The sequence below is a fragment of the Helianthus annuus genome, chromosome 3 (assembly GCF_002127325.2).
Source record: "Helianthus annuus cultivar XRQ/B chromosome 3, HanXRQr2.0-SUNRISE, whole genome shotgun sequence".
Classification (NCBI taxonomy): Eukaryota; Viridiplantae; Streptophyta; class Magnoliopsida; order Asterales; family Asteraceae; genus Helianthus; species Helianthus annuus.
This window is the reverse complement of record NC_035435.2, coordinates 163,557,901-163,580,298: the sequence shown is the minus strand read 5'-3', so window position 1 is coordinate 163,580,298 and position 22,398 is coordinate 163,557,901. Positions and strand designations below refer to the sequence as shown.

The following is a 22,398-nucleotide window of genomic DNA, read 5'->3' as shown; positions in this document are numbered from 1 at the left end:
TCACCCTGATTTTTTAATTTTTTTAGCAAATTAATATATTAAAATTAACATTAACATCTACTACAAAAAAAAAAAAAACAAACTTATATAATAAAATTACATTGAAATCATAAAATCTTATGTCAATTAAGAAGTTATAATTATAGCATAAAATACACACCCAATTTAATTTTTGACATAAAACATATTGTAAAAAATATAATTATAATATAAATGGGTTAAACAAGTCAACCGTCAACCCGACCGCGTTGACCCGAATCCGTTTAGACTAAACGTAAACCCGCAAATTTCGTGTTAAGTTTGTGTCGTGTTAGAAATTCACACCCCTAATTTTATATATTTTCCAAAAAAAAAAAAAAAAAAACAGAAAGCTTTTGTTTTGGCATCCTTGGGGCAGCACAAGGTATGATTAGGACACTGAACCGAAGGGGTTAGCACCCACCGAACCAAAGGGTTAATAATGAATGTCACATTACACGTGACCAAATGCATCCAAAGCTTCAAGGCACGTGAATGTTTCTTCGAAGATTCATGTTGGATTCATGTTGTCTAATGTCTATTCATAGTGACGAGGAATCCAGGCTCGCTTTATCACTAAAGCAATAACTTTATGTCTCGTATATTTGAAGATTTTGAAATTATACACACTTATATTACATGTCATGGCATTACTTTTTACTTTTTAGATGATAAAATTGCATGTTTCGGTTTTGCATAACAAAAAAAAAGTTGAAAAGTTTCCGTTAAAAAATCATGTTTTGGTTTGCCACAATAAAAAAGTTACAAAAAACATATTCATATATCACGTGTTTTTTCTCTTGACACTATAAGGTATATAGTATCAATGAGAAAAAAAAATTAAAAAAAAAAAAAACTATTTTAACGATTTTCTTGAAATTGAAAACATAAAAAGACAAAAAAAAAAAAAAACGATGAAGTCACAAATAATATTTACCTATAGTCTTAAAGTACAAAGTCGGTGGCTACGGCCACCGACAACGCACTCGAAATTACTATTTTGTCCTATTTTCACGACGAAATCACATTTGTTTGGACGAAATCAAAGTGATTTCGTCACTTTGAGAAGGTCTGGCCTTGGGACTTGGTCTTCGTCCAAGATGTAGCAGCCCAACACATAGTCAAAGCCCATGACAAGTCTTCGGCCCAGATGTAAGTGAAATACGGCCCAGTTTCATTTCTGTTGGAAAATGTTTTCACAAATTCAACATTGGACAAGTATGTGACATCACAATGATGATGTCATGGTGATGTGTAAACGGGAATGGGCTTGCGGTGCTCCGTACTTCGCGTGTTGGACTCTAGGGCACACGACGGAGGAATGTCGTGACGTCGGACTTGAGCCGAACCTAACCGAGTCGACCCGAACCGAATTGAAGTCGGTGGCTACGGCCACCGACAAAGCACTCGAAATTACCATTTTGTCCTATAATAAGTAATAGCCATTTTTGCTCACCGTGCTCTTCTTCTTAATTCGATGGCTGGGCCGCACTTTGTGTCCTTCTTTGGCCCAATTCTCTTTTTGGATACAACTTGGATTATACATATATTTATTTATTATATTATATTCTCTTAAAATAGAAATCACCGAACAGGACATTATCTTACAAAATAAAAATCTGTATTAATTACTAATAATGGCAACATATGTGGCGGCGTATAAAAAAATATAATTTTCATATGGATTACAACTATTTATATACGACTTAGTATACAAGATATTCCGTATTTTTTGATATTTCAAAATACCCATATTCTATTCTACACTCTCTTAAAATAGAAAGTCGGTGGCAAAAGCCACCAACCACTACTAAGTTATATAATTTACATTTCTGTTACACACTCAAATGTATTCCTATAATAGTTGGTTGTGTGCTTTGGTTGAGTGTTGGAATGACCTATGTTCGATCCATGTTGTTTGCAAATAATTTTCTTTTTTCTTTTTTTTTCCACCGCCCACTACTAAGTAATATAGTTTACATTTATAATAGTTGGTTGTCTGCTTTGGTTGAGTGTTGGAAGGATCTATGTTCGATCCATGTTGTTTGCAAATATTTTTTTTTCTTTTTGAAATTCATTATAAATTTTTATGTTAAACTACTTTCTTTAAACTATATTACGTATCGTTCCCTTACGTTAAAAAAAACTATTTTAACGTACATCTTGGTATAAATTTGAGTTTTCTACGTTTCGACATAAACATTTTTAATAAAAATCGAGTGGGGTTAAATATAATACCTTTCCGTTAAAAAAATCATTTTACGTGCGTATTTTTACGTTCCTGTGGGTCTAAATTCGAGTTATTCTACATTTCGACGTAATTTTTTTGGAAAACAAGTCACGTAAAATATAATATGTTTTTATACTTATTTTATGATTGTTAATTGCTTCGTAAATTTTGTTCTTAATCGAGTGAAATTTAATTGTGGTTTTTTCCTTTTTTAAAAGCTCTAATTAATATCTTTTTGTTACACGTATATGTTTTTCCTCTATACCCGCTATGTTTTCTATGTATGAGTCGAGTCACCTATAATACGTTATAATTGTACGGTATACATTCTATTTATTTTACTTGACTTTACATTTTTATCCAATCGCAATGCTTATGTGGGTTACATTAAGTTTAATCGGATACGTCGAAACACACGTTTTTGTGTGGTTCACGCAACACATAACATTTGAACTAATTCATTCGATGTTTACGATATTCGAAATGTGCGATGTACCCGCGCCGCAACGCGCGCGGGCAATATTACTAGTTAACGCTTAAAATTTATCATGAACTTACATAATTAGTCTTAGGGGTGTAAACAAGCTTAGAAGCTCGAAAGCGACTCGTTATCGACTCGGTTAAAAGCTCGAACGAGCCCGAGACCGAGCTCGAGCCTGAATTAGAGCTTGTTTAGTTATCTAGCTCGAGCTCGAGTCATGAATACAAAGCTAGTTTAGGCTCGCGAGCCTAACGAACCCAAACAAAAATTTATTTATTTTTTATATAATATAATAATAATGATGATAACATTGGCGAGTCGAACTCGAACCGAGATTTGGGTCGTTTAAGCAATATTGAAGCGAGCTCGAGCCGAGCTTTTAGCTCGCTTGAGGGTGTTCTCAAAATAGCTCGAGCCGAGCTCGAGCTTTGGTTTAAACTCGCGAGCCGAGCTCGAGCTCAAATACATAGGCTCGAACCGAGCCGAGCTCGAGCTCGTGCTTCATAAAAGCGTGACGAAACGAGCTCGCGCTCGGTCCGGCTCGTTTACACCCCTAAAAAACTCGTAGCTAAAGAAAGATGCAAAAATACTCTTGTAATTAACGGTAGTAATAAACTGTGTTAGCATAGTGGATTGAAATAAAAATTTCCCTTTTAAATTAGAGCCTAACCAAGCTAAGCTCGAGCTTAGATTTTCAGCTCGGTTCAAATCTAAGTCAAACCAAGCCTACTCGAATCATAATCGAATCGAGCCCCAGCTTACCCTGATTTTGACTCGGCTCCTAAACAACCCTATACACGCTAACTCTGGCTAAAACCTTGAAAATCGCCATTTTCTGTTTCTTTTCTGTTGTCTGTTATCAACAAGATTTTGTCATTTCCATCACTTTTCAAAGCTTCCCATTAGCGTAAAGCCTTAAATCATGTGAACCCACCTGTGAATTCCCCAAAATGCCCCTCAAAGTCTTCATCTTTTTGCATTTCCAATCTGGTTGCTTTACCGCCTCCTTTTGTTCAAAGTGCAAGTCACTTAAAAAGATCGAACCATTATTATTACTTGTTTGTATCGATTGAAAACGGTTTTTTTGGGGAGAAAATGAGCACAGGAGTAAGCAACTTTGTGATCAGATGGATTAATCTTCTTACTATGGTATGTTTTTCATTGATTTTGTTAATGGGAATAGGAAGTTTTGTTATGCATGATTGCATGCACTCTAGGTGTTTGTTGAAATGCCAGTGCTGAATTTTTTAGTTTCTTGGGGTTCTTTTGGTTCAAGTTCTTGATTATTGAAGCTTGGTTGTTTATGCTATTCCAACTGCCCTTTAACACACCTTGGCGATTCACTAGACAGTGGCCAATTGTGACATAATTTTCAAGAATTAGCAATTGAAGCAAGTTATAAAGTTTATGCTTATAAAGTAGTTTATCCGTGAATATATGTTACGGTGAAAGATTCTTTTGTTTAGGAAGAAATTTATTGATGTCGCGATCAGTGGCGGAGCTTGACCAAAAGTTTCGGGGGGCGGAGAGTCATGGGACCTAATTTATATATTATATAAATATTTAGGCAAAATAATTGGGGAGTGGGGGATCCTTTATAATTTTAAAAATTTTGGACGAAAAATCGAAAATTTTATATTTCTAACCGAAACATTGGGTGGGGGGGGGGGGGGGGGGGGGTTGCACAACCGGGTATCAACTATCCTTCGCCCCTGGTCGCGATTGATAGCTACAAAATGATGTACCATAGTTTTTAATGTGTAGTTTGTAGCTGTGGGTGTGATCGGTTTTGGCGTGTGGATTAGCACTCATCATGATGGTTGTAGAAAATCGCTCACTCTTCCGGTTTTGGGTCTTGGTGCTGTAATATTCGTGATGTAAGATATCTCTGAGCTTTTCTTCGTTTTATCGATCTGCTTTCCTAATGAGACACAGTATGAATTTAAGCTCAATTTTGAAACTGATATTAGCTCTTAAAGTTTCAAGATGAATGCATGCATTCAGCAATATCTATAAGTATTAATGGTAAAAGGTTTTATCTCTAATGTTTAATTGTACCTCTTCAGATCAGTTGTCGGGTTTTTGGGGGCGCAAAAGAACAACTCTATACTATTATGGATGGTATGTTCGCGTTTGGGAATATTATTTCTTTTTTATATTTTCTGCTTTTGCAGCCTTTGTTGTCACTGTTACTAAAAGTTAATATATCTTGCAGTATTTGATCATACTCTTCTTGATTTTGTTGGGAATTCTTGTTTTCACTGTATTGGCGTAAGTATATATGTATGGCTATCATCATGTATATTAATTTTCAATCATGGGGATACTTCTTAATTATGCATTTTCGTAGGTTGAGATTCAAAAAAGAACATTTCGGATATGATCTATATTTGTAGTATATACTGAATTATTCATTTTCTCATCTTTTGTTTGCAGTTTTATTATAACTAACAACGCCACCGGCCATAATGTTGCGGGTTTGAGGTGAAATTTAAAGTGCTATTTCTTCCACCCTTGTATTCGTTCTGTAACGAATTTAAAATCCATTATCTTGTTTATGTTGTTAGATTCAAGGAGTATCGTCTTCAGGATTATAATAAATGGTTTCGAAATGAAGTAAGCATCCATTTCAACTCTAGATCCTAACATGAAATCTTGAAAACTTATAATTGTAAATTTGAACTTTTTCTTAATATGGGTCTCAGTTGAACAACACGCATAATTGGAAACGCCTTCGAAGTTGTCTCGTTAAATCTGATGATTGTAATAACCTATCGAAAAGATACAAGGTCTGTTAATTTCACCGATCCCCTGTTCCTCCTTTCTGTTCTCATTGATTGATCCGTTTCAAGAATGTGACTGTAATATGTTTTACGCAGACTCTCAAACAATACAAATCAGCAAAATTGACACCCATTGAAGCTGGTTGTTGCAGACCACCATCTCAGTAAGTTTCTTAAAAGTCTAGTATTTTAGTTGTTTGAATAAATAATTTAAGAGGTTTTGTCATTAAAACCATACTTTGGAGAAATTTAGGCATGCTTGGCCTTGACCTTTTTGTAGTTATATTTTTGATCTAATCCATCTGAATCTCTATAGACAAAACATGACCCGTATCCATAATGGGTCAACATTGTCACATCTAGCCCATACATGAACTTAAATTCACTGTTGTTTTAGGTGTGGCTATCCTGCTGTGAACGCCTCTTACTATGACTTGAGCTTCCATCCGATTAGTCCTATTGAGGACTGCAAACTTTACCGGAATTCAAAAGCCACAAAATGCTACAACTGTGATTCCTGCAAGTAAACTTCTTTTTTTACTAAATTTGTGTTTTTATTTTCCATTATCATGTGCAATTAAGTCTGCTTTTGATCTGTATCGACTTTTCAGGGCTGCAGTAGCAGAGTACATGAAAACCGAATGGCGCGTGGTTGCTATCTTTAATGTGGTTTTGTTTGTTGTCTTGGTAAGTCTCTTATGTACTACTTATTTCGTCTCATAAGTCATAAAACGTCGACTGTTAGGGAGACTTGATATAAGTTTTAATTCAGACGTTTTACAGAATAACCATTAACCAATACATAATATTTTTGCCTAAACTTACATGTCAGTTTGTAATATATTTCGTGGGATGTTGCGCAAGACGGAATGCTGAAAGTAGCCGCTCAAAATTTTAGAAGTCAACTCAAATTCTATGACTCTTCTCTATGTAGGTGTTGATTTTTTTTTTTTTTTTTTTTAATCTGATCTGGAAATAAGAATAATGTACAGATTCTAAGAACTTCAGGAATGATCCCTTCATTCATGACTTTTTTCTGACTTATCTTGGTGGATCTTGCATGGTTTTTCTTTACTTATTAGAGTGCCTAAAGACAGTTTTAATGAAGTGTCAAAATGGGTCCTAAACGGGTCGGGTTGGGACAAAACTTCACTTATGTGATATAAGTAAAAATAACCCATGTAAATGAAGTTCTTAATATATATTTATGCAATTTGTAAATGCACAAAAACACCTCTAACGCTTGGCACGTGTATAATGATCGTCGTTCGGGTTCCTCTTTCCACTGAAAGCCGCAAGAGCTTTCCTTACCGGGGTTGCAAAGGAGCCCACTTGTTATCCAAGCACATGGACCTTGGCACGTCTAACAACCATATGAAAGAACAAAACAAGGGGAAATGAACACAAACCTGTGCAGCTCACGAATTTGCATTCCAGCCGGTGCAACTAACTGTAAACCCATTTGCAAAATAACATTTTGCATTGCAAATTCACCAGTAACACAAGATGATGCCTCAACACTTTCATTCATCTCACTACTGGTATCATGAAAGTTAAGGACTATATATAAGGACTTCAAACCTCAATGGGATTACTTGATCAAACCTGTAAACAAATGGTAATGTTAATAAAAAACCAACATATTTTCTCATTTTTCACATAAAAGTCCCTCAACATATGTTTTGGCATCTAAAAGTCCACGTAGATTTCAAAAAAGCATGAACAAGTATCACAACCCAATTATATATACACTTAAAAGGCTATGTCGGTGGGCCAATCCGACATAGCCAAGTGTAGCCTTCTAATGGCCGCAATAATTTAATGCCTTTAACCTTTGACTTTTCTGATTTACGTGTTTAGTCCTTCTATTTTAGCTTTCCTAATATACGCATTTAGTCCCTCAATTTAATAAATTTTATTACCCGTTAGTTAACTTTGATTATATACATATTTAGTCCATCTACTTTAACTTTGTTTATATACACGTTTACTCACTCTACTTTTACTTTTATCCAGTTAAGTATTTCACGGTTTCACCTTTTAGAGTTTTTTTTTTCTCCGTAACATGATGAACCAAAGGCAATCCAACTAAACAATTGTTTCCGCTATCGGTATTATTGGAACCAATATTTTTTTTTCTTTTAGTATTTCGTTGGTTAGTGTTTTTTATACATACGTGGACGTTTCGATTCTCCTTTTCCAATGATTTTATGTAATCTCTTTCTTTTTTGAGGTTTGTTTTTTTACTTATAACTTTTAATTTTCAGCATTGACTCTTACAGCCTCTTAACTTTCTAAATACTTTTTAACCAACTTTTACGTCTTTATTTTTATTTACGTGTCGATATAAACTTAAGTTGATTTATATTTCCACATAATTTTTTTTGTCTTTTGTCAATTTGTAGCATTCACACTGACAACCTTTTTACGTTCTAAATACTTTTCCGATCGAGTTTGATGTAAGACACATGTTAACATACTTTTGTATCGGATCAAAAATCGGGTTGCCCCGCCGCGAAGCGCGGGTGTAACACCCTAGTTTTGCTTATATTAGGTAGTGTTTGGTATGCACCATTCATCAACAACACCACAACCCACCACCTTCGCCACAACCCACCACCACCACCCACCACCGACGCCATCGCCGCAACCCGCCACCACCTCACCCCGACAGCCACCGCCGCCGCCACCACCCACTCGCCACCGTTATCTCCCACAGCTGCGACCAACCGCTAACGACACTCGCCGTCGCCGCCCACCACCATCGTCGACGCCACCACCGCCCACCACCATCGTCGACGTCACCACCACCGCCACCACCAACCGCCGCCGCCGCCACCTCTGCTGCCACCCACCACCAACGACCACCTTGCCACCACCACCACTCGTCGTCGCCACCGCCGCATCGCTACTCGCCGCCACCACCACCACCCATCGCCGCCGCCGACACCCACCACCGCCACCTATAACCACCCACAATCACTACCACCGACCACCACCATCACTCACCGCTGATTTTATTAATCCGTTTTTTTTTTTTTTTTTTGCCTACCGAACAATATACAATAATAACTCATTCCATTCACATATGGTAACCAAACAAGACATGGAATGGTAATAATCCATTGCATTCCCTCGTCCATTCCATTATCTCGTTCATTCCATTCCTTTGTCCATTCCATTACCCCATACCAAACAGACCCCTAAAGTCTCTACATTTGTCTAGGATGCATGTATTGTGAAAAAAGTTGAATGTCACTTCATTAGATATTGACAATTTAAGAGGTCACATGTTACTACTTTATTATTATTATTAATATTAATTTTCATGTATACATGCATTCTAGACAAGTGGGGGACTTTAATATAACAAAATTGGATCGAGGGATTTTTTTCGTGTTTTTTTTTGACATATGTAAGGACTTTTATTAGATGGTAGGGTGTGGTAGACCCCCTTTGAAAAGGGGAAGAGGAAAGGCGGTGTAAGGTTAAGGAGATGTGGCGTCGGGGATGGTCAAGAAGCCGATACCACACCCCACAACCTTATGTTAAGTGACTTTATATATGTAGGTTTTTTATTACTTTTAAATAAAATTACTTTTATACTTTGCATTCTAGAGGCGACAATTCATATCTAACACAAACAGTTTAAAAAACAGTTTTGACATATTTAAGAGTTTTTAAAGAAGTTAATATCTATGATTTCAAAGATTGAAAAGTGTTAAAAATTAAAATTAAATATTTTGATTTATAAAATTTCATATAACTTAAACCTTTAGAAGAGAAACTAATTCACCTTTCAAACTTTTTTATTTACTTCTCACTTCCTTTTTAATTTTATTTTATTAGTTCCATCTACCTGTTTTCAATTCATTCACATATGTTTATTTTAATCTCGAGCTAAGTACATCAACCCAAGTTTCTTAACTAGGAATGATAAAAAAAAAGTTTCGTATGAAAGAAAGTAATTAATTATTTAAATTACTACTAAATCACTAGATATTACACTCATGGGTGGGGCTCTAGAGTGAACACTAGTGTATTTGCGAACTAAGTGAACAAATCCTGATCATTGATCTACACACGCGTATGGTCAAGATCTCATCATCAAATCGTAAAATACACTAGTGTATTTCAACATTAAATCCTGGTCATTGATCTACACACGTGTATGGCCAGGATTAGTTCACCCAGTTCGCAAGCTACACTAGTGTTCACTCTTGAACTTAATCCTTAGACTTATTCATAAATTCATAAATAAGTATATGATTAACTGAATTGAGTTTACACGACACACACGATACGAAATGAATAAATATATAGATCAGGTCAGTGGCGGACCTACCCTTTAGTCAGGGTGGGCGGCCGCACCCCTTGAAAATAAAAATTGAGTGTATGTTTTAGGCAAAAAAAACCCGACCGCACCCCTTGAAAATACGGTTGAACACCTCATCCGCACCCTCAGTAAATAATTTCTGGATCCGCCACTGAATCAGACTGTATTGAAGTTAAAGATTTCAACCCGTTAACCCGACACGATTTATACATTCATAGAGGATGGTAATTCTAAACCGTTTAATCATGTACCAAAGCCTCCACGACAACCACCGTGGCTTCGAACCGCCACGACTGCCACGTAAGCACAACCTACAACGACCACGTATCAACCTCAATACCCACATTCCACCCACGCAAACGAGATTTATACCGTCATCATCTGTAGGAGATTTGTATAAATCAGAACCCCAATGTCGTGTTCATCAGTTCGTGTCTTCAACAACCTTATCGCTCAAAGATTTCTTATCATCCCTTCAAGAACCCTTTCAAATTCTCTGTCAATTTCATCTGTTTCTTCAATTTCTAATCCAACAGGCTTAAAAAGATCTTGGCTTTCTACAAGATTTTGTGGTACCAACAGAACCCTAGTGTGGGGTACAAGATCATTTCAATCTATGGCGACTCAATCGAAGCAATCTGTTTATGATTTCACTGTTAAGGTTTGTTTTCTTTTTAGGGTTTTCAAATGAAATGATTTTTGTTTGTTAAAGATTTGTTTCACATTGTGGATTTTACAAGTTTGATGTGAAATTGTTGTTAGTGTGTTGTTATCTTGATTTTAGGGTTTTAAAATGATCTTCATTGATTATTGTATGTCATTAGATCTTGATCTTGTTTTTTTTTTTTTTTTTTTTTTTTGTTGATGGCCTTGATGGATACCTTGAAAGATTGTTTCTTTGTTTATTCTTTTTACATTTTTTTGTTTTTGGTTTTTGTTGATGGCCTTGATGGGTACCTTGAAAGATTGTTTCTTTGTTTATTCTTTTTACTTTCTTTTGTTTTTGGTTTATTGTTGATGGCCTTGATGGGTACCTTGAAAGATTGTTTCTTTGTTTATTTTTTTAACTTTTTTTTTTGTTTTTGGTTAATGGGTACCTTGAAGGATTGTTTCTTTGTTTATTTTTTTTTTTTACTTTTTTTCGGTTGATGGGTACCTTGAAAGATTGTATCTTTGTTTAATTGTTTATTAATGGGTGTACTGAAAGATTGTTTCTTGATCTCTATGCTTTTATCTTTTTATTAATGGGTGTCATGAAAGATTGTTTCTTGATTTTTTTTTTTTTTTTTTTTGATTAATGGGTATTTTGAAAGATTGTTTTTTTTTCATCCTTTTTTGGGTAAATGGGTTATCTTGAAAGAATGTTTCTTGATCTTGATCTTTTTTTATTGGTAAATGGGTATTTTGTAAGAATGTTTCTTGATCTTGATCTTTGTTTTTTGTTGGTTTTCATTCAGGATGCAAAGGGCCAAGAAGTGGATCTTAGCAAGTTCAGGGGAAAAGTCTTGTTGATTGTTAATGTTGCATCACAATGGTAAACTATATGTCTCCATAATTAACCTCTTGTTTTTTTTAACAATAACTTTTTACCACCTAACCTTCACTTCCAATGATTCGATTCGGGCAAAACACGATACCACTAGATCACTAGGTCATACGTATAATTAACCTCTTATTAATGAGCTCTTTCTTTAACTTCTGATATTGTTGTGTTGCAGTGGGTTCACAAATTCTAACTACCCTGAGCTGACAACCTTGTACCAGAAGTACAAGGATCAAGGTTCGGTTTTCCTATTGTTTAACTTCTCCACATCTTGGAATAACTTCCTGTAACTTAAAATCTTGTTGTTATATGATTTTACAGGTCTTGAGATACTTGCATTTCCATCCAATCAGTTTAATGGGCAAGAACCAGGAACTAATGATGAGATCCAAGAGTTTGTTTGCACTCGCTTTAAAGCCGAGTATCCCGTCTTTGCCAAGGTTGGTATTGTTCAAACTGTTTCATAAAACTTAACAAATACTATTCGGTTGTGTTTCGCTGATCAAATTCGTTGTCCAACGGTTAATGTAGGTTGATGTGAACGGCAAAAAGGCCGAACCGCTGTACGATTTCTTGAAATCAAGCAAAGGAGGGCTTCTTGGTGACAGCATCAAGTGGAACTTCACTAAATTTCTGGTTGATAGAGAGGGAAAAGTAGTTGACCGTTATGCTCCAACCACCACTCCTCTCAGCATTGAGGTAAACCGCGTTTTGTAACATAATCTTGTCGAAATTTGGCATGTGGGAAGCTCATGTTTTCTTGTTTGGTTTTGTTTTGTTATTGCAGAAGGATATAAAGAAGCTGCTTGGGGTTGCTTAAGTGTTGCTGCACTCATGTGCTCTTGTTTGGTTTTATGTGATTTCCAGCTTTGAACTTTTATCTTCTGAACCTAGTTTATATAGAAGCTAAGTTTGTAGTAATAAAACAACATTTTACATGTTTGGTAAAGAGATCTGTTTGAATATGATCAATATCATTGTTTTTAAACTTGTTTGTTAGTCATTTTTCTATTTCTAGTTTGAATAGTAGTCACTAGTCAGGCGCGGTGGTTGATAAGCATGCTCATCGTTGCACCCCATGGTCGAGTCGCACTACCTTAGCTTTAATGCTCTTCGCGTTACCAGCGTGACAAAACTTGAGACATCTTTTTTTTTTCCATTGTTATACCTACCAGTAGATGACGCGGCAACTTTAGTTTTATCCGAGTGATGTTTTTTGTCGCACTGGGACGCCCAACCACCTTCACCACCGTCTTCAAAGCCGTTTAGCGTTAGGATCGCTTCTGTTCTTCCATGCAACGGCGGTTGCATTATACTGTAGAAATTGGATTGTAGATTGTGGAATATGATACTTGGTTGCACATAGGGGCGTCAATTCTTGAATAACGACATGAAAGTGAACATGTTTTAAGCCGGCATAAGTCAATCCAAACATGACATGTTTAATGATAGGTTAATCGGTCCTTTCAGATATTTAAACATTATAAAGAACCAACATGTTTATGCATATATGACTTGTAACATTGGTTTAGGGTGTTTCTCAAAAAAAAAAAAAAATTTGAAGTTTTCCTTTTTAACCCTAAAATTTTAATCTTTGACAATTTAAGTTTAAAGTTTTAATATTTGTTTCCTTTTTAACCCTAAAGTTTTAATATTTGACAATTTAAGTTTAAAGTTTCAATTTTGGTAATTTAACCCCTTTTGATTAATTTGATTTTTCACTTCTAATTCAAAAGTTTCCATCTTATACAATTTAACCACTTTGATTAATTTGATTTTTCACTTCTATTCAAAAGTTTTCATTTTTTGCGATTTAACCATTTTGTTTTTTTTTTTTTTTTTTACTTATGTGTTGTAATCTTGGCTTTGAGGGTTTTTCAAAGAAAAAATGGTTATGCATATGGTTTTTATAACCTTGGCTTTGGGTTTTTTTTTTTAAATTGATTTTTTACTTTTTACCCAAAAGTATTTCATAAATCACTTTTAACCCAAAACTATTTGTTTTCTTACTTAAACACAAAACTTTTTAATCTATCCTCACAACTTTTTTTACTTTCAACTTTGGTCCTTTATAGTTTTCACTTTCCGCAAAATTTTCGCTTTATGCTTCGTTCTAAATTTTGTGACTTAACATATCGCAACATGCGTCTTTGGTTTAACGTTTTTACGTTTCGTTCTAAATTTTGCGAGTTAACATGACGCAACGTGCGTGCGTGTGTGGGTAAACGTTTTTACATCGTCTATTTTTTTCCCATTTGATAGGTTCAACATAACGTGCGCGTCCTAAATCGACTTAGTTATAACTAAAGAATCCCCGCCGCATTGCGGCGGGTTGTATTTCTAGTTGTAATCAATTTACTAAAACCTCTTGGAAGTAGAATCGTCACGTAGCGGACCCAGGAATTTATTTATAAGGGTGCGGAATATTTTTAAAGATTTTAGGCCCCTAGCTATATGAAAAAATGGTTCATAGCGCGTCAGATCGGGTCGGGTCAGGTCAGGTCATGTAAAACAAAAGAACATTAAACTAAAATTTATATAATCATAAAACAACATTAAACACTTAAACAAAATAAACGATCATTTTCAACGATACCGTAGTCCATAATTTTAATTTTCATATTCAAGCCCTAGTATTAAATGTTGATTACTAATTATTTAAACAAACAAAGCTTTAAATAAAACAACAAAATCATTAACTAACAACAAAAAAAACATCAAAAAGCATAAAAAGATCGAACCCTTATACGTCTATATCTTCTTCCAATCACGCATAAAACAACAAAAAAACAATCAATAAAGAAAAGGATACCCGTTTTAAGTCGGGATTCTGGCGAATAATGGTCGAAACGGCCGGGATTTTGAATTTTCCGGCCAAAAAACTCGTCCGGTCGTAAGTCGCTAGGCATCTTTCTTGGGGCGGGATTTGGAAGTCGAATGGGTGGGTTGGTTTGGGTTATTTTATTTCGTTCAAAATCTTTGGGTTGTGTAGTCGGGTTAATAAAATCTTTGCGAATTGTTTAAGTTTCTCACAAACCAGGTTCAAAGCGGTTCGGTTTTGATTTTGGTTCGTCAACTAGTCGGGATGTGCACATCCCGACTTTTGTGACACAACCAACATTGCAATACCATTAATAATCAGGGCCGGCTCTACCATTTTGGTCGCCTAAGGCGAAGTAAAATCTTGTGGCCTTTTTCCCAAAAAAATGTATGTAATTGAAAGTTAAACTTGAAGGGCCCAAGTGTAATTATTTGAAAGATTGTGTTAAAATTTAAAAACAAGAAAAAAATGCTGAACCAGGGATTCGAACCAGGTCTCACCAACATCCATACATACACAAAACCGCTACGCTACCAAACATCAATCTATTGATAACCCATACCCTATATCTTTTATAAATGGACTGTAGTTTCATCAAATTATGGAGGCCCTATAGTTTTGGTGGCCCAAGACCCAAGCCTCATTTTGCTTACCCTTGGACCGGCCCTGTTAATAATTATATTAAGTTAAATTAAATGTTAACTGTTTTTTATGAGTCTGATTATACGTTGGGGTCATTGAGAGGATGCAAAAACCAAAAAGTATCAAATATACGGCTGTTGGGGCGTCCCTTTTGGAATATATTCGCTTGTTTTTGTCACGTTTTGAATTGGAGCCACCAATGCCAAATAAATTCAATTAATTCCGCCAAATAAATTCAATAATAATAATACACACCTGATCTGATCATCTTGTTGCCCATTTCAACAATCAAAAACCAGCAATCATCCATGGCTGCCCAACCCAAGAAAACCCTCTATGATTTCACAGTCAAGGTTCCGAATTTCTCTCTCAACAACCCTAATTTCAATTTTCATTTTTTTTTGTGGAATTGATTAACAATAATTAGAATTGACAGGCTAATCAAAACCCAGAAATTATGAACAAGTTTATTTCACTAATCTGTTGAAAAGATAGAAAAAATTCAACCTTTTCTTATTTTTATGTTAAATATTGGTTTTGACCATGTAAAGTTTTTGTTACTAATTTTTTATCATGCATGTGGCTTTTTTAGTTTTTGTTACAGGGTTTTATTTAGTTAGTTAGATAGTTAGTTATTGAATTTGGATTGGAAGTTTCAAGATGCATGTTAGTTTTTCAGTTAGAAGCCTCTGTTTGACACACAAAAGTCAATGATCCAGATTGAGTCTTTCTTTGAAACTCTATAGTGTCTACAGTATACACCTTCAGTTTTTAAATTAACCAAAAAAAAATTAGGCCTCCAATATTAAGTTAAATTAAATTTATTAGTTAGTTTGGACCTCTGCCACTTACTTTAGGTTGATCTAGCTTTGGATTGATCTCATAAGTTTTGTGTTATTTTTTAGTATTTAATTTTGGCTTTTTGGTGATTTAATCTTCGATTCGGTGCAGGATGCTAAGGGTAACGATGTAGACCTTAGCGTATACAAGGGAAAAGTTGTACTTATTGTTAACGTTGCGTCCAAGTGGTACGCGCTCACTATCTTCACTACTATTTTGTTTGAATGTTCTTGCAGCCCATTTGCCCTTTTGTAATTTAAAAACAAGCTCAGCTTTTCTTTTCTTTTTTCTTTTTTCTTTTTTTTTTTTTTTTGCTATTTAACTACCTTTTTAAATAGGCTTTGTGATTGTATCTCCTGAAGTTGCTTATAGTCAATTGTGTTGTTGGTTCTTTGTGGCAGTGGGCTTACAAACAACAACTATGATGAACTGAATCAGATTTATTTGAAGTACAAGGAGAAAGGTTTGTAGTTTTTGGTTTCGGTTTCAAGTTTGATATAAAACTCGTTTCATTCATACCGAAGCTGATGTTCAAGATGTCAGTTTGGTATGGAGTGATCGGAATTACGGAAGATGATGTTCGACTTCTTATTTGTTGCAAAACATATAAAAAGATTGTAAATTGCAGAAAAAAAAATAATGAGTTTGAAATATAATCATTGTCAGTTACACCTTTTATAAAGAATGATATATTATTGCAAGAAAAGTTTGGTTTTTTTATTTGTATTTTATAATGATGGTGTCAGTTAGTAGTTAAAGTAGAAGTAGAACTAGGGCTGCAAACGAACCAAATGTTCGGCGAACAGTTCGTGAACTGTTCGGCGGGAAGTTCGTTTGTGTTCGTTCGTTTATTAAACAAACGAACACGAACAAGAAATTTTGTTCGTTTAGTTAAATGAACAAACATGAACAGAGGTCGTGTTCGTTCGTTTATGTTCGTGAACGTTCGGTAATGTGTTCGTTTGTGTTCGATAGTTCATTAGTGTTTTTAGTTTTTATATTTATTTAAATACTTCAAAATTCCGACAAATTAAATATCTAATAAGTGTCAGTGTATTATATATTTTGTTCATGAATGATTGTTTGTGTTCGTTTGTTTCCATTTGTGTTTATGAACATTAGTTTGTGCTCATTTGTGTTCGTCAACGCTTGTTTTTGTTTCTTGCCTAAAATTAACAAACAAACACAAACGAACACGAACATAAAATCTCGTTCGATAAGTGTTCGTGAACTGTTCGCGAACACATATATTTCTTAACAAACGAACACGAACAAGGTCTTGTTCGTCTTCGTTTGGTTCGTTTGCAGCCCTAAGTAGAACTGTATAATGTTCAACTTCAATGAATATAGGTTTTGAGATCTTGGCATTTCCATGCAACCAATTTGGAGCTCAGGAACCAGGAACCAACGAAGAAATTGTCGACTTCGTCTGCACCAAATTCAAATCAGAATTTCCCATCTTTGACAAGGTGAAATTCAAACAACCCACCATGAAAAAGCTACTAAAGTTTCAAAATTTATCAAAAAAGATTAAAACTTTGATGCAATTTCAACACAGATTGATGTGAATGGCGAGAACGCTGCACCTGTATACGAGTTCTTGAAAACAGGGTTCTATGGAATTCTTGGGGGAGACATTCAATGGAACTTTTCCAAGTTCTTGGTTGATAAAAACGGCCAACCTGTCGACCGCTACTATCCCACAACTTCCCCTCTTACAGTCGAGGTAAAAAGACAGAAATACCCTTTTAAACAACCAATCTTAGGGGTGCTCATCCGACTGAATAACGAATTTTCAAGTTACTCGAATCGAATTTATTGAATAATTTTTTATTTTGCTGGAATTCAAATTCGATTAAAAACTGGTCAATTCGATTCAAATTCGTATTCAAATTAAAACGCCAATTCGAATTGGAATCGAATTCGGATAATTCGAATAAATTCGTTTTGATTCAAATCAATTTAAAATATTTAAATTCGTTATGGGCTATTTTAGGACTTAGATTAAAGAGTAAATTGTCATTTTAGTCCCTGAGTTTTTGTCCAAATTGTCATTTTAGTCCAAATAGTTTTTTTTTCTCCTCTGGATCCCCGACTTTTCCTTTTTTTTTTTTGGTCATTTTGATCACATTGCCTAACTTAATCTAAAAACCAGGTTATAATCAGGGGTATTTTGGCATTAAATTATTATGAGGTTTATAAATTATGTTGTAAACTACCCCTGGTTATCACTACACAATAGTTATGCCAAAAATACCCCTGGTTATAACCAGATTTTTAGATTAAGTTAGGCAATGTGATCAAAATGGCAAGAAAATGGAAAAGTCAGGGACCCTCTGGATGAAAAAAAAAAAACTATTTGGACTAAAATGGCAATTCGGACCAAACCTCAAGGACTAAAATGGAATTTACTCTAGATTAAATCTATAGATTAGCTTATACTATAGCCCAAATTAAAGTTACATGTGTATTATTTATAAATATAATAAATAAAAATGTATAATTTGAATACGAATTTAAAATTATAAACTCGTATTTGATTTACTGGACTCGAATTCGAATTTCAATTTTTTGATAATCAAATCGAATTGAGTCAAATTTCTAATTTTTCAAATCGGAATCGAATTCTAAACACTCTTGAATCACACTACTTCATCTTGCATAACTCGTGTTGTTTTTTGCAGAGAGACATTCAGAAGCTCTTGGGTCTCCTCTAGATTTCAAGATTTGCAGAAACTGTTTTAATGTGCATCTTTCATTTCAAGAATGCCCCTATGTTGAATAATGGCATACTTATCTTTCATTTTCTGCTGTATGGTTTAAACCTATTTAATAATATTTGCAAAAAAAAAAAAAAAAAAAAAAAAAAAAAAAAAAAAAAAAAACCATTATAAAATTTGCAAAAGATTGCATGAACAAACCCTAGAAATGAACATTAATCCAGCCTCAAAGAAAGATAATTTTACATCCCAGTCCATGAAATGATACTACTAGCTACAGATAACAATTGTGCATTTCAACATCTACTGAACAAATTAAAAAAAGACAAGTTCTACAGCTAAGCAAACATAAAGATGTCAAGCTTTCTTGTTTTCGGTTCGGTAACAAATACATCGACACATAGCCCACCATTAATCTACAAAGATAACCTCTAGTTAAGCTGAACTCCGGGACTCTTCTCGTCTCCTGAGGGTGGCTCGATTGCGGTTTTTGCTTTAGGAATATCTCCACCACCACCACCACCACCGTGTAAGAAGCTACTAACCACCACCTGCCGCCAAGAGAGAATATGTGATTTCGGGGAAATGGATGTGGGAAGAAAAAGGGTGTAAAAATGTCACCTGTACTAGGGTGGAGGCGATGAGTTTACCGCCGATCGCACCGCCAAGCACTTGACCGTCAGAGTTGCAAACGGAGATGCTAAGACCGCCGGTCCGGTTGCGGGGGCTACCGGTTTCAGCAAGCAGATAACAACCCGATAAGCATAGTATCTCAAAACGGCCCTAGAAAGCAGTTAATAAAACAATGTAACAATAATGGGCATCAAGTTAAAGAGTAAAAATAAGTAACTAAAAAGGAAATAGTAACACAATATCTAACTTATTTTATTAAAAGAAAATGATTGAAATGATTCGGGTTGACCCAAAATGGCCCGTTTCGACCCATAAAAAAAAAAAAATTAATTCTTTGGATCAGTTACCCAACCCGTTTACCCATCATGTTGCCACCTGCCCACCTCTATATGTTAGTTAAGAAAACGAGTGCAATAAAGATTTACGACGTGCATCAAGAGATAATTCGTAGTTAAGTGTCAAACCTCATAAGTCACGGTCCCACCAGAGGATGTAAATTGGCGTAACGTCAAGGTGGAAACAGAACCGTTGCCTGACAAGATGCAGAGTGCCCTTTGCCTTTGCTGTGCAAAAGATAATATCTTTTCTGCAACATCCTGCAACATAGTGGTTTACACAATGCTTATCAGCTTCAATTTCAAGATTCAAGTAGAATAAATTTCACAAAAAAAAAAAAAAAAAAAAAAAAAAAAAGATTTAATTTTTGGGACAATCCAAAAGAAATCGCAACATTTCGATCATAAAGTTTCAAACTTTTTCGAGTAATCACTGCAAGGTATTGATAGCATTGGTTTCAGTCGACAAGCTTCATATATTCCATCACCTTTAGGGGAATTTAAGATATTTAATTGACTTGTGTAAAAATTTTATTTATTTTAGTAAGAAGGGAATATTAATTAATAGTTATAAAGACTATCACATACCTCTCCAACTGCTACATGGATTATATGAGGTGTGAAGGCAGACCCTGCTGAGTTATGCATCCATTCGCCTAACACAATTTTACAAGAAAACAGGAAAACACAATGAATGAAAAGAATTTATATTTATTTAAGTAAACTATTTTTCAGTCATCAACATTACCACTAAATACCAATCAAGTAGAGCTGCCACTACAATTAAAGAGTAAAAAAATATAACTGAATTTTGATTATCAGATATCAATAACAAAGGCATCTCAATCGACAATCACACTACAAGAGATGTTAAACGTTATTGAACATTTATCAATTCTACCATCACTTCGTCTCTTAAGCCTATTAGGCTAATGCCCGAACCCGAAGAAGTCGACTGACTTAAATTAATGGTAGGAGGTTATATGCCTAGAGGTGACAATTTTGAGAATATACTTATGAATGGTCGATACGGTAATGTTTTATGACTTTATCTACAGCAAGTAGAATAAAAAAAGCTGAAAATGAAACATGTCAATGGGTTAAACAAGTCAAAACTCGCCAAAAGTATGAGCACATCCTTCTAAATCATATCTTAAAAGAATGGATTATTGTTGTAACAATAACGCTTATCGTAAGCATATTTAACACATTCATTGTAAATCATATTTAACACATTTAACAAACTGCATGAGTCAAAGCCATAATGCATTCTACAATCACAATAAGAGGTTAATGGTTCGCCGTTGGCTACAATCAATATCTTTAAGTCAGCTAAGACAATATCAAGAGGGCAATCGTTGTCCATTTTTTCACACCAATTTTAACACGGCAAACACAACTTGATCTCTACATCAACTATGTCTAAATCAATCCGTGCATACTCGCAAAATAATGATGTACAATATTTACATACGGCCAATATAAAACGCAAAAAGCAACTAAAATTCATAAACATACCAACATTCGCAAGCTGTTGCTTCCTTCCGCTACCACGAGGACGTCCCCTTTTCTTTTGCGGTGTCGGTGTGGTTGGATCAGGTGTTGCAACCGCGGGTGCAGGTGTTAACGCCAAAGCCATGTGAGACGCATCAGGTGCATACTTTCTAGGCCTCCCTCTTTTTTTCTTTACAATAGACTCATTTCCACTTCTAGGGTCGGGAATGGCGGGAATAGAGGCTGCACCACCACCATCCTCACTCACACCACCACTGCCACTACCACCACCACCACCACCACTACCGCCACCGTCCAAGTTAAACCCATGAGGGAAACCAGACGGTGGTTGTGGTGGCGGGTTGTGTTCCAAATGGAACGAAGAGCCCATTGACGGTGCTAGCCTCATGTTGCTATGGCCATGGGGGGATAAATTAGGGTTTGCTTGAGTCTTGAAACCGGGTGGGACTTGAAACCCTCCACCTTGATTACCCGACCCGCCATTCGAACCCGGCCCGACATTCGAACCCGATCCGCGAAACCCTCTATTGAGATAAAACGATGGAATTCCTTCCCTTCCATCCATGCATTTACTAACTAATCTCACACCCACCCACAAAAGATATCAAAAGATTAACCACTAACAAATCCCAACCTAAAAAAAAGCACAATTGAGCAACACCCACAAAAGTTAACAACAAATTAACCACATACACCTGTAAATGCTGCAACTTTTCACAAATTCCAACCTGAAAGAACACAATTGAGCAACACCCACAAAAGATAAATTAAAAATAATGAAGGGTTTTACATGGGTTTTTCAAGAAACAGTGAAAGGAATCAACTTTAGCCTAAAAAGTAAACAAAACTAGAAAAAGATTGAACCTTTATGTTAAAAAGATTTACCCTTTATGAGCTCAACAACAAGAAATTACAAGAAACAAAAAACAGGTTCATAAATCTTGAAAATGTGGAAAGGGGGGAGAAATTAGGGCAGACAAACCTGTGTACGGAGGGTGAAAAGGGGGTGAAATTAAGGAGTTTGTGCAAGTGAAATTAAAAACCCTAGATTTGAAATTGCAGAAAGGAAAAAAGAGTTTTGGGAAAGAGAAATAGGGAGGGAGGGTAAAGACAAAAGTGAAACGGGTTTGAGTTCTTTTGAATGAATTATAATATAGTAAGTACTACACCTTTTTGTTTGTAGGAATTATATAAAATTTAAATTTAATAATACACTGAACTAGATATGGTCAACGCATAGTACCATAGTCAAACCTATGATATTTTTTAAAATTTTTATAATCCCAAAAGTATAACACTCTTTTAGTAACATATTTACTAGAACCCTCAACTTCTTAGAGAAACACTATTTTATACACCTAGATAATGTTAAATAGAGATGCGTATTTGGTAACAAGTACTAGTATCGAACCAGTATCACTATCAAACTGTACTGTACTGAACTAGTATTAGTACCAGTTCGTTACCCGTTTTTTGTGTTTTTTAGGATTGGTACTTTCAG

At 35.2% G+C, this 22,398-nt stretch overlaps 4 protein-coding genes across 7 annotated transcripts; 3 read left to right on the top strand and 1 right to left on the bottom strand.

Annotated features, from left to right (window-relative positions):
* Nucleotides 1–3,439: 3,439 nt before the first annotated feature.
* On the top strand, nucleotides 3,440–6,556 carry LOC110930482 (tetraspanin-10). Its single transcript, XM_022173787.2, has 11 exons — nucleotides 3,440–3,878; nucleotides 4,494–4,606; nucleotides 4,796–4,850; nucleotides 4,945–5,000; nucleotides 5,166–5,213; nucleotides 5,297–5,345; nucleotides 5,435–5,518; nucleotides 5,609–5,676; nucleotides 5,910–6,035; nucleotides 6,124–6,199; nucleotides 6,345–6,556. Exons 1-11 carry the CDS (start codon nucleotides 3,825–3,827, stop codon nucleotides 6,408–6,410), a joined length of 795 nt encoding a protein of 264 aa, XP_022029479.1. The 5' UTR covers nucleotides 3,440–3,824; the 3' UTR covers nucleotides 6,411–6,556.
* Nucleotides 6,557–10,098: 3,542 nt separating this feature from the next.
* LOC110930483 (probable phospholipid hydroperoxide glutathione peroxidase) lies at nucleotides 10,099–12,379 on the top strand. The gene is made up of 6 exons (XM_022173788.2): nucleotides 10,099–10,509; nucleotides 11,306–11,382; nucleotides 11,567–11,628; nucleotides 11,713–11,831; nucleotides 11,923–12,090; nucleotides 12,179–12,379. Exons 1-6 carry the CDS (start codon nucleotides 10,261–10,263, stop codon nucleotides 12,209–12,211), a joined length of 708 nt encoding a protein of 235 aa, XP_022029480.1. The 5' UTR covers nucleotides 10,099–10,260; the 3' UTR covers nucleotides 12,212–12,379.
* A 2,638-nt stretch (nucleotides 12,380–15,017) lies between these two features.
* LOC110930485 (glutathione peroxidase 1-like) lies at nucleotides 15,018–18,530 on the top strand. Its single transcript, XM_022173792.2, has 6 exons — nucleotides 15,018–15,207; nucleotides 15,806–15,882; nucleotides 16,096–16,157; nucleotides 17,045–17,163; nucleotides 17,253–17,420; nucleotides 18,379–18,530. Exons 1-6 carry the CDS (start codon nucleotides 15,163–15,165, stop codon nucleotides 18,409–18,411), a joined length of 504 nt encoding a protein of 167 aa, XP_022029484.1. The 5' UTR covers nucleotides 15,018–15,162; the 3' UTR covers nucleotides 18,412–18,530.
* Nucleotides 18,531–18,601: 71 nt separating this feature from the next.
* On the bottom strand, nucleotides 18,602–22,043 carry LOC110930484 (AT-hook motif nuclear-localized protein 9). Of its 4 annotated transcripts, none has more exons than XM_022173790.2 (7): nucleotides 21,880–22,042; nucleotides 21,593–21,625; nucleotides 20,901–21,531; nucleotides 19,971–20,038; nucleotides 19,512–19,643; nucleotides 19,036–19,197; nucleotides 18,602–18,965 (listed from the first exon to the last, which is right to left on the bottom strand). In XM_022173790.2, exons 3-7 carry the CDS (start codon nucleotides 21,460–21,462, stop codon nucleotides 18,846–18,848), a joined length of 1,044 nt encoding a protein of 347 aa, XP_022029482.1. In that variant the 5' UTR covers nucleotides 21,463–21,531; nucleotides 21,593–21,625; nucleotides 21,880–22,042; the 3' UTR covers nucleotides 18,602–18,845. The 4 variants fall into 4 exon arrangements, with proteins under 4 accessions (XP_022029482.1, XP_035843584.1, XP_022029481.1 ...); XM_035987691.1 differs by having other exon boundaries at nucleotides 20,901–21,473; XM_022173789.2 differs by having other exon boundaries at nucleotides 20,901–21,625; nucleotides 21,880–22,043.
* Nucleotides 22,044–22,398: the final 355 nt, after the last annotated feature.

Coding starts and splice junctions, on each gene's coding strand:
- LOC110930483 (XM_022173788.2), top strand. CDS start 10,261: ATGTCGTGTTCATCAGTTCGTGTCTTCAACAACCTTATCGCTCAAAGA. Junction 11,629..11,712: donor CCAGAAGTACAAGGATCAAG/GTTCGGTTTTCC, acceptor ATGATTTTACAG/GTCTTGAGATACTTGCATTT. Junction 12,091..12,178: donor CCACTCCTCTCAGCATTGAG/GTAAACCGCGTT, acceptor TTGTTATTGCAG/AAGGATATAAAGAAGCTGCT.
- LOC110930484 (XM_022173789.2), bottom strand. CDS start 21,462: ATGGATGGAAGGGAAGGAATTCCATCGTTTTATCTCAATAGAGGGTTT. Junction 19,198..19,511: donor GTGGGACCGTGACTTATGAG/GTTTGACACTTA, acceptor ACTGCTTTCTAG/GGCCGTTTTGAGATACTATG. Junction 18,966..19,035: donor TCGCCTCCACCCTAGTACAG/GTGACATTTTTA, acceptor TCTTGGCGGCAG/GTGGTGGTTAGTAGCTTCTT.
- LOC110930482 (XM_022173787.2), top strand. CDS start 3,825: ATGAGCACAGGAGTAAGCAACTTTGTGATCAGATGGATTAATCTTCTT. Junction 4,607..4,795: donor GGTGCTGTAATATTCGTGAT/GTAAGATATCTC, acceptor GTACCTCTTCAG/ATCAGTTGTCGGGTTTTTGG. Junction 6,036..6,123: donor TACAACTGTGATTCCTGCAA/GTAAACTTCTTT, acceptor TCGACTTTTCAG/GGCTGCAGTAGCAGAGTACA.
- LOC110930485 (XM_022173792.2), top strand. CDS start 15,163: ATGGCTGCCCAACCCAAGAAAACCCTCTATGATTTCACAGTCAAG. Junction 16,158..17,044: donor TTTGAAGTACAAGGAGAAAG/GTTTGTAGTTTT, acceptor CAATGAATATAG/GTTTTGAGATCTTGGCATTT. Junction 17,421..18,378: donor CTTCCCCTCTTACAGTCGAG/GTAAAAAGACAG, acceptor TGTTTTTTGCAG/AGAGACATTCAGAAGCTCTT.